This window comes from Curcuma longa, chromosome 11, assembly GCF_044706935.1.
Source record: "Curcuma longa cultivar G26 ecotype Majalengka, Jawa Barat chromosome 11, ITB_CL_G26_1.1, whole genome shotgun sequence".
NCBI classification, from domain to species: Eukaryota; Viridiplantae; Streptophyta; class Magnoliopsida; order Zingiberales; family Zingiberaceae; genus Curcuma; species Curcuma longa.
In genome coordinates, this window is record NC_133871.1 from 32770857 (window position 1) to 32787149 (window position 16293).

The following is a 16293-nucleotide window of genomic DNA, read 5'->3' on the forward strand; positions in this document are numbered from 1 at the left end:
TGCCATGCAGGTTATATTTCATTTTTTTAAAAATGTAATGCTGCATTTATGTTATCCAATGAGAAGCAGCCTCACCAAAACATGAGATATACTGAAGCTCCTACCAAGCAACCAAAAGGACAAAACTGAACTAGCATACTTTCAATGATTTGTAAGTAATTTTTTGAGGTATCTCCTATGCAGGAACCATCTGAGTCAACCAGTGGGAGCTAAGAACATAAAAAATGCATACGGTCGCATGAATGATATCTTATATACTAACTTAAGACAATACCTCAGTGTAAGCATAAGGCCATATTATTTTATATAATTTTAGATACCAAAAATATTCTAAACAGAGTAGCATTATTTTGAAGATATTTTATAATTTTTTAAGTGAAGACGATTGTTTGGACATGATTCATAATTCTATAATTCACCAAAACAATTCATGATTCAAACCTTGATTAGAAGAAGTTAAAAAAGAAGATTTCTCTAATATTCAATTACGTTTTGCTCAGTATTTTTTTTTCACAACATTAAATCTGTTTTGCCCATCGGTTGGACCACAGTAAGACTTGGAGTTAGACAAGAATCAATTAACAAACAGTATGAATCAGTTCAGGAACCTGATTCGTGAACCATACTTAAGGGCCAGCATTTGTATCTACCAAAAGACAACATTATTTAAAGTCTTAACAAAATCTCTATTAAGCTATCCCTGCAGAATAAAAATGGCTTACATTGCCTGAAGACCTAAATAAAGAATCCAAAGCAGCAATACGAATAAACTCTATTTAGTTTACCCATAGGATTGGTAGCCAGCTAAGCATTTCAACTTGGATTTTGAAGCAGTTCTTTTCATATTGATAGTTCGGTGTCGAATGACTTTACTAACCATAAATGCTTTTAAAATAATAAAAGTGCCTTATTCCATACCTATAAACAAATGAAATGCAAGAAATTTTGATCCTATCAAGTGTGCACCTAGTAGTACTTCTTGCTACAGGAAAACAAATTAAATGATGCATCATTAAACAGAGGTGAATGTTTGCATACAAATAGCTAATACCCAGTTGAATCTTCTATACATACAAAACATCTTATGTTAGTTACTCATCTCTTTAGAACCATTATGTATACCTAGCAACCGCGATATAAGTAGATTTTAAGAAATTCCTAGGGTTCGAATAAACTAAAATAACATATAACTATAAACCGCCAGCAGTTAAATCTGAAGAAGAAGAAAAAAATGAGCCATTGCATTGGTAAGTTTAAACTTCTATCTGATTCTGAGAACATTTATACAGAAACGCCTAGAATATACAACATACAAAAGCACCTGCTAACATATTTCGTGGCCTGTTACCGATATAAACCTAATAACAGGAATTTAAACCAGACATTCTTAGTCACACTCACATTGTAGCTTATCTAATTCCACTGTTCCTCTTATGAGATTTAACCGCATTTCGCAGGTATATCAAGTTCGTTACACCGTTCATGACTTGATCCATGATAGTTAAATTTCCTTCATGAGCATTCAGATACTCAATAGACAATATATTCTCCAAAATATTCTCATCCTTAATTCGATAAAACATCACATTTCCATCAAAAATTGTTCAATCAGGAGGAACGCGCGGGACAGGCAGCCCACAGCAGGAGATCTTAATCGAAGAAAAACCAATGGCATTCCTGCCTTTTCTATAGGCGAACAACAACAAAAAAAAAAAAAGGACTTACTGTTGAGTGCGAGTATCAGCGGCGTTCCTATCTAGGGGACGGAAATGTTGGTCGGATCTCGACCGAACTAGATGTTCCTTAGCCCAGATCGCTCCCCCATCGTCGAGTTCCGTAAGCCCAAGAACTGTCGTTCGCTTTGTCGATCGAAATTGTAGGTGGCGAGGATCGGCCGGAGCACCGGCAGGGAGAAAGAGCAGGCCTGCGCGTGTCGAAGGAAGGAGCGGAGAGGAGAGAGATTGGAGCTATAAAGACTCGCTAAGCAGATCCATCGCATCCCTGAAACGCGCCCGATGCGTCTCGATCACGAATGTTGTAGAATATATGTTGACATCAACTTCATGAATATATAATATATATATTCAATGATTTTCATTGAATCAATGTGATTTCCACACTCTTTAATAAATTTAACTAAACAATTCAATATTATTTGATAAGATAATTAAGTTAAATTATTGAAAAAAAATTATTTAAGTTTGACTTTTTTTTAGCTTTAACTTTGAAGTTTTTATATTTTAAAATTTATTCGTTTGATTTTGTTTGTTTTAAAACTTCTTTGTTTATTTATAGATTTATATATAAGTTTGATAAGTTTATAAGATTTATTTATGAACATTATCACCAACAATGTACAATATCTATTAATGAACATTAACAAGTTACAACATATATGTATTTAAATTTATTTATTTAATTTAATAAGTTATTCAAATTTATTTATTTATTTGACTTGGTACAAACCAACAAGGGATTCACTATCAATAATACACATCGTATATATGCTCTCCTTGAAAGTAAATGAAAATACAAGGACAATAAATATATGACTAAGAAAGGGTTAAAACCTTTAACCCTTTTCTATTAAGATAAAGAAAAGAAAATCTCGATTGTGGATGAGACATCACAATCACTTATAAGGTGAATAGGGTGGTCCATGGTTGTAAGATAAATGGTGCACCTAAGTCTCTAGCGGGCAACGACAATGTTAAAGGATCATTGTTAGCAATGGCAGAGCCAAAATTATCCATTTACCCGGGCTGATCTCTACCTCGGGTTGTTTTTCTTTCTTCTACCATCGATTCCCCCAGGCTACTTTCCTTTTTCCCACTGCCGATTCTCTTAACCTTCCTGTTCTCAATGTGGTTGGTTGTGTCGGCCCCCGGGCTAAAGCCAAGTAAATCAAGGAGTGGCTCCGCCCTTGATTGTTAGAGTCGGTGGTACAATGACTCTTAACAATCAAAGTGTAGTGTTGTTAGATTTGTCGTATTTATAATCTAATCAATTAAACTTGGTATTCGGTTTAATTAGTTAAATTGTCGTATCTAGGCCTAATTAATCGTCGACTCGACAATGACAAATGAGATATATATAGAGCATATGCATGAATAGAATTGTTAGAATCTAATCATTAACTTCGTTATACGACGCGGTGTAATTATTAAAACTTGACAAATCTTACTAGGCCTAATTAATCGTTATCTCGATACCGACAAATGAAGTATATATAAAGAGTACGTACGTGCATATATAACATACCGAAAGAATTGCACCCATATTGGAGAATTGATAGCTTCCCGCTTAATGAGATAAGACTTGGTTGTTATATTGGAGCTAGAATTGTTAGCTATCCTAATGCCCTTTTGTTTCGAGCTAAAACTATAGATGAAAAGCTAGATAGATAACTATAGATGAGCTAACCTAGTTAATTAATCATTAACTTGATCGATAATGGATTTGTGTACATGCATCTATAAGCATATTCCAAAAATTATTGCATACACTTAGTCACTTTTGATCAAATCAATATATCTAAATGAAATACACATATTCAGAGTCTTTTTTAGAAAAAAAATAGTTCCAAAATTATATTAGGAAAAATAAGCATGAGTCTCAAACATATATATGATAGGCTATATATAGATATCTTTTCTATATGTATTGAACTCTAAAAGCATGACTTTATAGGTATGATCAAATTAAGAAAACCTTTTATCTTTAATTATTTTCATGCAATCTGAAACTTTTAAATGATCTAATTATAAAATTAGAAGGTTGCATTAAAACATTTACATATATATAATCTTAACCTAATATTTATCCTTTTTTATACATACCAAAGCTACAACTAATTACTCTTTGCGCTAATATTTTATATCTAGCTTTGTATTATTATTTTTTATATAATTCCGTGTGCATTTTCATATTTTCTTTTCTTATTTTGTAAACACTTGTACCTTCTATTTTCTAACTGTTCAATATAATACATGCCATACGAGATATACATTTTTCAAGTACATGCTTATAGCTGAATTTTCTCGTTTCCATCTAAAGAGTAGACAACTAATTAATACTTAAATAAAATTCCACAGATACAATTCATCATCTAATATGATCACCAACTTGATACTTCAAATATCTGCTCATATAGTATATATTTCCCATGAGAAAATTACAAAAAAAAGAAGCATGCTTCGACTTACATATCCCATAATATCATGAAACACACACACACAAACACTATATATTTAACATGCATGCAACTAGGTATATCATCTAGTTGTCGAAGGTGCAATCAAAGTCCACAAACATTTCATTGATCATGGCATTCACGTCTACATCGTTCATGATCAGTTGCAGATCTTCATGATTAGGTACTGTTGCTTCTTTCTCGCCCTCCTCCTCCATTAAGTTGTTAAATTCCACTTGAGTTGATCCCCAAGGAATGACGTCGAGGTTGATTTCACCGACGACGGCACTAAAAACATCATCATCATCATTAATATCGATATTAATGGGAGTGTCCTTACCCTTATCGTCGATATTGCAGTGCTGCTTGGGCTGTGCAGGCTTAATAATCTGATCAGTTTTGCCAGCTGAGTCGTTCACTGCTGATGATCTTCTTATCGGGGCTATCGGAATGCCCTTCCTCTCCTTGCTATGGTAGCTCATGTGCCCCCCTAAAGCCTGCGGCGTGCTAAAATAAACGCGGCAAGGCTCGCAGACATACTTGTACTTGGAGTACGTGTATGAATTACAAGTACTCTTATGATTTTTATCGTTAGGGTCTTCAGTGACCTTCGTGTTATTGTCGAAGGCTGCTTGATCAGGTGCAACTTCCTCTGAAGACTGTTGATACGACGACGACGACGACTGTGAAGGGCAATGGAGGGGGAAGGATGATGGGTCGGGATAAGTGGCCGGGAAATCAGAGTTGAGCAAGGACATGAAATACCCCGGTTGTTGTGTGTCGACGTAAGTAGTAATATCTGTGGTAGGAACAAGTTGAGAGTAAGAGAGATCATGATATTCTCCAATGGAGAACATGGGAGTAGGAGGAGGAGCAGGAGGATCAGCAGTGATGGAAGTATCAAAAGAGAGATTGTAAGGTGTGATGGTAGTCGATATTGTAGGAATAGTACCGAACGGGAACATAGCTTCATAGAGGGGAGAGATAAAAGGATCTTCAGGAATAATGGCCATGGAAGGTGTTTCTTGAGGGACTTGATTAGGGTTGCTAGAGAAGGAGTTTGGATCCATATTGTGGAAGAAGAAGAAGAAGAAGAAGGAGGATGTGAGGTTAATTGAAAGAGTAAAGTGAGATGGAGAGAATGAAGGAACGGGTTGGGGGTATATAATGGGGGGAAAGCAACATTGTCTCTGACAAGTGTCCTACTCTATTATCCAAGTGGTGAAGGTGAAACTAGTGACCATGTTTCTTTCCGTGTGCCTTTTGTTGAGGTCAACTAATTATTAACTTTTACTCCACAAGGTGCATATATATATATATAAAAATCAATTTAGTTATTTTTAATAGTATAAATATAAATTATAATCTTTTTTTAATAGCCGTGGTTAATCAATTCAAGTATTTCCACTCAACACCAAGAGAAAGTTTTAATTAACAACATAAATATAAATTGATTCCTTTCCTTCCTGACAATGAGTTATTTTTTTATGGTATGTATTTAGTTGTGTATATAAAAATTAGCGTTACAAAAAGCTATTAAAGTTGGCATATATGGATACAAGACGATTTAAATTTAAAAATATAAAAATCATACTAAAATATTATAATTTATAACTTCCTCGAGAATAAGTAATATTGATTTAGGAAGGTATAAATTTAAAATACAAATCATACGAAAGGCTTGAGAGAGACATGCATATAGCTAGGGTGGTGGCACGAGATGAAGGAGGTAAGGGAATGCTTTAGCTTACATAGGTCCTGCGGTCCATTATAATCACCCCATGCAACAAATGTCACATCTTTGCAGGGAAAGTGATAGAACAAGAATGAGAGAGAAGTATGAGTTTCTTTTTGACGGTTACAAAAGGAAGATAAATGACGAAATTTTGATGGAACGGGGCAAGGGCTAACGTCACTGCTCGCTCTTTATTCATTAAGAATGGGACACTTGTCATTTGTCCACTCGGCTAGTCTCTAAACTTTAATGTCTTCTGTACTCATGCATGTATCTATCCCCACGCTTTTTCCATGACACATAAATATAATATCTTATTAATTTTAATTACTTATATTTTGTTCCTTAATTGTTTTTGCGATAAAGAGTTTTATATAAAATATAAAAAATATATATGCACATCCTTTTTAAAAAACACACAAGTATAGTCTCTAGCTAGGAGGAGAACTTAGCTATATAACCTTTGTTACGAATCAACTTCTACTTAAGTAGAGAAATTGAAAAGCCATATATTATTTATGTATCCATGCATTAATATACAATTAGTGAAAGCACACACATGGAAGATTAAAAGGTGCACTATAATTTTTTTTAATTGAAAAAAACCCTCCTCTTTTAAAATACCCATAATCATAAGATACAAGTTATTTTACAAAATAACATATAGTAACATTGTTTTAACACAATAAACTTTTTCAGGTAAAAAATATTAATGTTGTATTTATATGAAATCTTTTAAAGATATATCAATATATATAGAATGAGCCTAAGTACATTTATTAAAATAGCTGATTTTTTATCAAATTAAACTCTTTTATACAAAAGTATTAATATTCTACTTAGATTTTTTTTAAAAACTCATAATATAAAAAAAAATGATCAATGCATAAATTGATTCATAAATCTGCTTGCACTTTAAAATTTTACCCTTTTGGACAAAAGAAAAGGTCAATATTCCACTTAGAATGTAAAACCTCATAATGATGAAAATCCTTGGTTTTAAATATGCAAGTTAATTTGCTAATTCGCTTCCACTAAAATATTAGCGAAAAAAGTGCAAGTTAACTATAAATTATCTGTGATTTGACTTTTTTTAATATAATAAAAAATAAACATTTTAGATTATAAGAAAGTCTGATCACTTCAATTTAAGGTGTCTAAATGTTATAATAATAGTCAATTTCAAACAGTTTAATTTTTTAAAACAAGAGTACATGCATGCCATTCAGTTTGTACCTTAAAATCATTAATTGACACCTGAGCTCACGAGCGTTTAAACATCCTTAGTCCCGGGGCAAACAGTAAAATATCCAGATTATCACTCAGTAGATTCTCAACTAACGTATGTTAGGTAATTTTCACTATTATTTTACATTTTCTCGTGTCACCTAAGATAATCAATGTGACTTTTGGATTTATCATTTTTGTTTAAACATCCTCAGTATCGTTAGAACATGTTAGGTAATTTTCACTATTATTTTACAGCTGAAAAAATGTATTTTGATGAACAATTCGATTTAAGCTAATTTATATATTAAACTTTCTTATATCTAAAAAAGTGTATTCGATGAACAATTCATCAATAAATAATTTGCATATCAGCATTCATTTATTTTGTGTTAAATTTTCAGGGTGCAAATTGATTTACAAATCTAGATTAAATTTTTTTGACTATCATAAACTTATAAGTAGAGTATTGAAGTTTTTTTTATGTATAAAAGAGTCTAATAATATTTTGATTTTAAAAAATGACCAGAAATAATTAATTGTAAAACAGCTTAATTACACCCCCATATTGATCCTTCTTCATGAGCCACTGTCGTCCTCTTCCTTTTCCTCTGTCTCCCTCTTCCTCCTTCTCGACTGAGCTATTGTCACCGGCCTCCTCCTCCTCTAAGTCGCCGGCCTTAGCTTATTCCTTCATCGAGAGCCACCGCCACACTCTCCCTTTTTCCTTCTCCATGATCCTTCTCTTCTACTCCCTTCTTCCCAGTTCAAGAATACAGTAAGAAGGTAATTGGACACAACTTCAAGTAACAACTATGAAGGTATATATATATGTATATCCTAAGTGAATAACTGATATACATGGCAGACAATTGTGTAACGAAGGTATTTGGACACAATAAGTGATATATCCTCTCTTCTACTCTTTGTTTGTTACTTTGTTTGTGTGTTTTTTTTTCTTCCATTTTTGTTCTTTTTTATTGTTTCTTTCTTTATATACTTAATTAATTTCTTGTATTTTTATTTGTATACATACTTTCTTTTCTTTGTTTCCTTTTTATTTTATTTATGAATTATGCATCCATCCATCCTTGTTAATTTGTTCTATTTGCTATGTATCTTTTCTTTTTTCATTTCTTTTTCTTGTTCGTTTCATTTCCTTTCTTTCCTTATTTTCTTCCATTTATTTTTTTCCATATTTTATTTGCTTTCTAATTTATTCTTTATTTATTTCCTTTTCCCCCTCTTTTTACATGACAACCTTACTTGTTTCGGTCATTAATCCTACCAAATTTCCCCTTTTTTTATTATCCACTATTATATTTATTATTAATTTCTTATTTAAAATATTATAGATTATTAAATTATTATTACTTTCCTCTTTCATATATTATCAATTTGATTTTTAAATTTATTATTCTCTTTTATATGTATATCGTTAATTATTGTGCAATTACAATTAGTCCTTAGTGAAAGTTGATCAAGATATGAATTATATGTTGATGTTTAAGAAATATGTTTATTATTGAATGATACTTAGAAGATTAGTGGGGGATTATTGGTACGATTAACTTATAGTCAAGGTTGATCATCATATCGATTGTGTTGATTAAAGGAGTCTAAGTAGGTCAATATTGTCAAATACTTAATAATAAAAAGTCCAAATAAATTAAGGTTAATTGGACACTTAATAAATGGAAGCCTAATAGAGGGTTGTCAATTCAAAAATCCAATTTAGGTTACGAAAGTATGGATAGATCAAGATAAATCGATTGTTTGATAAGTGATGAAAGTCTAAATAGATCAAACTAGACTAGATATTTAACAAATAATGAAAAAAATAAATAAGTCGATGAGGATTGAATGTCTGACAAGTAATGAAAATATCGTTATAGGTAAGTCTATGAGGATTAGATGTCTAACAGTTGACAAGAAGTCCTTGTAAGAAATTAAATTTCTACAACTATTGTTCAATAGGTGTCATGTTTACATTTCACATTTTTCCAAAACCATGAACTTCTTAAGGATAAGCTAAATTTCTCCTGGCTATATAAAAGTGGAAGTTGCATGGTTGGAGAAGTTGAAAAGGCAAAAATCAAGAAGGCACCTCTTTTTTCCAAATCATCAAAGAAGCATCTCACTTTAATTTTTTATCAAAAAGATATCTCATCCTACTGTTATAATTGTGTACAATTACCTAACTACTCCTCCGCTATTGTACAATATTGTTATCTCCCGCTTAATTTCTGAACTAGTCTAGTGCGTTGTAGCAGTTACAAAAATCGTAGACTGCTATAATGTGAATATGAGTTCACTTTGTAGCAGTCATTCACATTGTAACAACTATAATTTCGTAGTTGCTACAATAGTTGTAGCAGCTACAGTTTCGTAAGCCTACTACAACGTGAATAAAAATATATGTTATTTCGTAACTGCTACAATGTAAACATGAATTCATATTGTAATAGCTACGAACCCGTAACTGTTACAACATGTCCGACTGACTCAAGATTTAAGTGGGAGATAACAATATTGAACAATAGTACTCGAGGGCAATTGATAATTATACAATGCTGAATAGTATGATGGGGTGCCTTTTTGAATAAAAAATTAAAATGGAGTGCTCCCTTTGATGATTTGAGAAAAAAATGCCCTTTTGACTTTTACCTAAGTTGAAATGGGAAGATTAATATTCATTGAATTAATAGATATTAGATGAAAAAAAAAGAGATCAAGCTTGTGTTAGTACCATGTTGAATCAATATATTTCTACACAATAGTATTATATTATCCACATTTGAGCCTACCATTACTCGTCTAGGCCTCTCCTACCTCCCATTTTTTTTAGAGGGTCCTCATATGTTAGTGTTAGAAACCGATGAAATCAATATATTTTCATAATGGTATGATATTATCTACTTTAGACCTAAATCCTCGTAATTTTATTTTTGAGCTCAACTTAAAAAGTCTTGTAGAGTCGTACCAATGGAGATATATTAAATCTTATAAACTATGATCTTTCTTGTAAATTTTCAATGTGAGACTTTGATTGTATTCCAATAGCTTGATTGCATCGAAATAAACTAAAAATGAAATATAAAAAGAAGAGAAAAATGGGCCGATAGAAATTCAAACAATTAAAAAATACTACAAAAATATAGGTTATTAACAATGAATTTTAGAGACCAAATATTTTGTCGCAAATCGACAATGAAATTTATGACAAACTCTTATTTCGTCACAAATTGACGACGAATTTGACAACAAAAATAATTTAGTTACAGAATTAGCAATGTAATGATTTTCGTCACGAAAATCATCGCTAAATTTTTATTTGTCGCAAAAGTCATCGCAATTTGATGACTAATCAATGATTCGTTGCCAATTAGGCAACGAATCATAGATTCGTCATTGATTTTGGCGACGAATCATGGATTCGTCGCTGATTTGGTGACGAAAATGACGACGAATATGAATTCATCGCCAAGAACCCTAATTTTAGGTCAGTCGCCCATGATCTTTTCTTTCTCCCGACCCTTAATTTTTCGATCTCCTCTCCTCTTTCCCCGATCCGACGATCTCGATCCCAATTTCGGTGACTACGACACGAAGCGATGGCGACAAGCTAGGCGACGAAGTGACTCGGTAATTAAGCTCTTTTCCCCTCCCCTCTTCTCCCCCTCTCCTTGTCGGTGCCCGATTTGGCTGGCCGACCGCCGCTTAGGCCCGCTGGCATGCCGTTTTGGCTGACTGGTCGACCCTGAGGTTGGTTCGCTAAGACGACCCTGGCACTAGCTGAGGCGGGCCGACCGGTTGGGTTGGACGCGGGCCGACAATGAGATAACGGGGGTGAGGTTGGGGTCGAGGCTGGGTTGGGCACGGGTTGGCGGTGAAGTAATAAGGTGCGAGCCTGACGGTGAGGTTGGGGCCGAGGCTGGCCGGTCAACCTAGCCGGCTGCTGAGGCCACTGGTCGATCGGCCAACGGCCAAGGAAGCTAGCTGGCCGCTGGCCGGCCGTTGAGGCTAGCCGGCCAATGAGGCCACTACCCGATTATCCGCTTGAGGCTAGCTGACCGCTAAGGTCGCTGGCCAGCCGGTGAGAGTGGCTTGACCGATCGATCGAGCGATCACTAAGGCGATTTGGCCACGGGCATTGAGGTGAGCCGGGCACGTACCGTTGAGGTCATCTGCGTGCGGACACTAATTAGCTGAGCCTTGCAACCATTTCAATCCCACCTGAACTAATCATTTATTATTTATAAATCAATACATATAATTACACATAAAATTGTAGCTTGGCACTACTGATCTACATCGAGCACATAGTAATCGAATCGAAATCAGATTTAGACCAACAACCAATAAAGTATGGAGAAGAAAAGGCAAAAGGCAACATATGTACTGGATCCAAAGGAAACTACTACTCTCAAATAATAATAATAATAATAATTTTGATCAAAATTATTATATACACATTTTTATTACTTTCAAACGCTAATATAATAATACATCTGTATCTTCTTTTGTTCATGATTTTATTACTTAGTTTATAGCAGATCAATTTTCATATCAGAACTCATAAAATTGTCAATTTTTCATATCAAAACTTAGAAAATTGTCGATTTCCTTATATATATATAGTTCTATACGTTTTGCATGCTTAAATTAAACTTCCTTTGTGATCTTTTGAATTTTCCCATTAAACTGATCTGTTTTTTTATTAATTTAATTTAATTTTGGGAGATTATGTTTTCATTAATTTTATTTTAGGATAAATTTAAGATGAAGTAATTTGATATCGACCTTTGTTTTTATTGCATCATCACCATGTCAAGCAAAAGATTATAGCATGATTTTCCCCCTTAATTTTAATGGAAAAATCTCACTTAACAATTTAAACGAAAAGATAAAACAAAGACGGCGACCGCAGCCAGCGCCGGCGAGATGACTTAGTATATGTCACTGGATATCCTTCGCCGGCACATAATTCACTGGAAGTAGTAGGCCAGGAAGGAGAAGACGGCGGCGCCGAGGGCTGCTCCGGAGACAGGGGTGACATCTAAGGAGGCGCTGGCGGCTGGGCCTGGGGCGGGGGCCTCGGAGGCGAGGGCTCCGGTGGCCGTCGCTGCGGCGACGAGGACGACACAGACGATCTTTCTCATCTCCATTTTAACGCCCTTAATTTTTTTTTTATTTACTTCGGATGTAATTTAGAGATGAGATGAGACGAGGACGAGAGCGAGAGACCTATTAGAACTGCGCAGGCCTGACAGATGCAGCTGAGGGAGGAGGGTATTTATAACGTGCCCGTGTGGCTAGGAGAATTAACCGGGTACGTTATCGCCGACGAACGGGGGTCTTGGTCAAACTTATAGCACGTGGAAATTATGGTCAACGATGTTGACTGTCCGAAAATAATCCAATTCATTATCTCGAAAGTCAAATAAATAATAATAATAAAATCCTATCGATGCACAGTTGCGCATCGTGCGTTACGCAAGAAATCATTTCCGTGATCATCTGCACCGTCCACTTCCACCCATCACTGATCGGCGACCGTCGAAGTGAGTAGTTGCTGTACGGCTCTACTCGATTCCCATTGATCAATCCCGTGTGATCTTTATTTGCCTGACTGAAACTAGAAAATCCATCGCCACGTTGATATTCCAGTGCATCAAACGGGGAGTCCTATTGAGATGGATCGACGGGAAACGTGCACTTTGATGAGATCGAACGGCAGACACGCCTAGTCGCACAATACTCGCTACGCGGGCGTCCGCACGTTTCGTTGCACGAAATAGCTTCGAACCAGCGCCAATAAGAACGCACTGGAATCGCAACCTGACTCCACCTCTCGCGCTTGCGTTCCCAGCGCTGCTTCTCTGTCTCCGAGAAAAGAGGGCAAAGAAGAGCGACGCGCTTCGGAAGGGTAAAATCCGTGATCCAGCTTGTAAATCGAGGACTTTTTTTTTTCTATTTCTATTTGTCTTTCTATTTTTGGCTGTAGTGAGAGATCTGTGCGGATCTAATGTTATTTTCATGTTTCTCTTGTGGTATTATTTTATATATTTTGTTTTCTCCGAAATCGACGCCCTAGTAATAGTCGACATCGTTGTTTGAGCAATTCTCGGCGTCTGATATATAGTACCTCACAGATCTGTGTATTCCTCCCTTGTTGTCGTCGTTTTTGGTCGATTCAGTTATTTAGGTGGAATAAGGTCAGTCTAATTGTTGCTTCTATGTCTAAAAACTACTAGATTGGTAGATCTGGTGTGCTTTATGATGGTCTGTTGATATATGTTCGGGATTTACACAATGTCGGATTAGATATCTTATTGAATTGGTGGGTAATTCTAACGAAAGATTCAGATCTATCGGGGGAAATATTTATCTCGTTTATCATCATGCTTTTATTGATTTAGGATCGTAGGGATTGTGTATAACAGTTGTACTATCTGGATTTAGCTTAAACACCCATGGAGCTAATTATGTGTTACAGAAATCCTAGTCACGTGCGCGCGTGTGTGCGTGCGTGGTGAATTTTAAACAACAAAATAATATTTAGTAAGTATAATGCTGTGAGAAAAGTAATGCATATTGTAGTTTTAGTGCTGCAACTATTGGTATAATTTGATTTTTCTATATCAGTTTACGCAAGGGCCATCATTGTCATTGTAGGTTTACATCAAAGTTCAGCTCTAAGTCAATCTTTGTTTGACAAAACCGCCAATCATTTTCAATAAATATCTTCTTGTGTATGACAATATTGTGTTAATTAGAGTAAGGTTAAAGATTGAATCATCTAGAAAAACTTGTTAAGGATTTTAAGTTAAACAGAAGTAAAACTTAAATTGAATATATTAATGTACTTATTAATTAGAAAAGAATCCAAGGAAAATTGTGATGGATGGGCATTTGATTTGTGTAAGAGTTTTAAATATCTTTGATCTATTATTGTAGGAGATTTATAAAGATATGAATAATAGAATGAAAAATGAATTGATGATCTATCACCTGTGTTGCTACCTATCCAATTCCTAGACAGTTTAATCTTTGAATAACAAAGGGTCGTTGATTAGAGAGGCCATGTGTGGTAATTGTTGAATCTGTTTGTCTATGCTGCTGATCTTTGTTTGTTACTGAAATGTAGGTCTTTTAAGTCTGTCATGGCTGATCAGGTTAATCACCCAACTGTAATTCAGAAATATGCTGGTCAACTCCATCTCAAGTCCAGCTTTTTACAAGATCCTAAAGCTCAGAGATGCAGTTTGTATAATCCTGCTCTGTATGAGAGGCACTTTACGACTGTAAACTACCTAAATGGAGGTTTTCAGAAACCATTCATGCAGGTGGGCAGTTGTAACTATGATGCCTCCACTGTGCTGTCTGTACATCCTGTTTTTGCTCAGGCTCCTGCTGAGAAAGGCTTTACACACTTTGCAATTGATTTCCTCATGGGAGGAGTTTCTGCTGCCGTCTCCAAGACAGCTGCCGCTCCCATTGAACGTGTGAAGCTGCTGATCCAAAATCAGGATGAGATGATCAAGGCTGGTCGCCTCTCTGAACCTTACAAAGGAATCTCGGACTGTTTTGGTCGAACAATTAGAGAAGAAGGTGCTTTGTCTCTGTGGAGAGGAAACACAGCTAATGTCATTCGTTATTTTCCTACTCAGGTATTTCATATGTGGTTATCTTTAACACATTTCTTCATTTTTCTCATAAAGTGGCCATTAAGTTGCCTAAAAAATAAAAAAGGGAAGCTTCACCTTTTAATGTCATCCTGTAGCATTAACATGGTACAGTTTGTTTATTTCTTGTTACTGAGATATATGCTTTTCACTTTAAGAAACTGTGTTTGAATTTGTTGAGTACTTGCCTTTTCCATTTACTGAACAACTCAATTGGTTTTTATCTTTTCGATTCTAAGGGTAAAATCAATAAATTCTTTGCCAGGCACTGAACTTTGCATTTAAGGATTATTTCAAAAGGATGTTTAACTTTAAGAAAGATAAGGATGGATACTGGAAGTGGTTTGCTGGCAATCTTGCTTCAGGTGGTGCTGCTGGTGCTTGTTCTTTGTTCTTTGTTTACTCTCTGGACTATGCCCGTACCCGTCTTGCGAACGATGCAAAAGCAGCAAAGAAAGGAGGAGGAAGACAATTTGATGGTCTTGTTGATGTTTATCGGAAGACCTTACAATCTGATGGCATTGCTGGACTTTACAGAGGATTTAACATTTCCTGCGTCGGGATTATAGTGTACCGTGGTCTCTACTTTGGAATGTACGACTCATTGAAACCAGTGCTCCTTACTGGAAAGTTGCAGGTAATTGTTTTTTTTTTTGGAAAAAAGGAAAAAGCATATATAGGTACACTCCAGAGTCAAATTGCCTATTCTTCTGATGGGCAAAATACAATGTAGTCCAGGTTTGTAAAGCCACCTCCACTCACTGGCATCAAATTCTCTACTGTTGTGATTGCAGGATAGTTTCTTTGCGAGCTTCGCATTGGGTTGGCTAATCACCAACGGTGCTGGTCTTGCATCATACCCTATTGACACGGTCAGAAGAAGAATGATGATGACCTCTGGAGAAGCCGTCAAGTACAAGAGCTCATTGGATGCTTTCTCACAAATTCTGAAGAACGAGGGTGCCAGGTCCCTGTTCAAGGGTGCTGGTGCCAACATACTTCGTGCCGTTGCCGGTGCTGGTGTGCTTGCTGGTTACGACAAGCTGCAGCTGATCGTCTTTGGCAAGAAATATGGATCCGGCGGTGCTTAGAGATGCAGCCTTTTTCCAAGATAATGACGAATTCTATTTAAGCGAACCATCAGTTACAAGAAATTTTTAGACTTGAATAATTTTTGGCAGTGGGAGAATTTTCGGAACATTTTTCTAGTGGAGTCTTGTTCTCCAAAACCTCGTTTAAGTTACCCTTGTCGGATGCTTCTTTTATTGTTTGTTGGCAGATGATAACGCTGCCTCTCATTTTTTTCTACAAAATGTCGTTATGAAGAGATCACTAGATTTTTATATTGCTAATTATGCTTGTGAGTTTCTCTTACATCAGTAGCTAAATAAAGCCGTTTGTGTCAAAATCAATTTTTTTATATAAATTGCATATTTATCTTATAATTTGTT

General features: G+C 35.3%; 1 protein-coding gene across 1 annotated transcript; it reads left to right on the forward strand.

Annotated features, from left to right (window-relative positions):
* The first annotated feature begins 13007 nt into the window (after nt 1–13007).
* Nucleotides 13008–16221, forward strand: LOC141839253 (ADP,ATP carrier protein 1, mitochondrial-like). Its single transcript, XM_074726962.1, has 4 exons — nt 13008–13083; nt 14305–14827; nt 15108–15479; nt 15637–16221. Exons 2-4 carry the CDS (start codon nt 14321–14323, stop codon nt 15931–15933), a joined length of 1176 nt encoding a protein of 391 aa, XP_074583063.1. The 5' UTR covers nt 13008–13083; nt 14305–14320; the 3' UTR covers nt 15934–16221.
* The last annotated feature ends 72 nt before the right edge of the window (nt 16222–16293 follow it).

Bases quoted from the DNA above. Each gene is read 5' to 3' on its own strand.
- LOC141839253 (XM_074726962.1), top strand. From the start codon at position 14,321: ATGGCTGATCAGGTTAATCACCCAACTGTAATTCAGAAATATGCTGGT. The intron at 14,828-15,107 runs GTATTTCATATG...ATTCTTTGCCAG, and splicing joins TTCGTTATTTTCCTACTCAG to GCACTGAACTTTGCATTTAA. The intron at 15,480-15,636 runs GTAATTGTTTTT...TTGTGATTGCAG, and splicing joins TCCTTACTGGAAAGTTGCAG to GATAGTTTCTTTGCGAGCTT.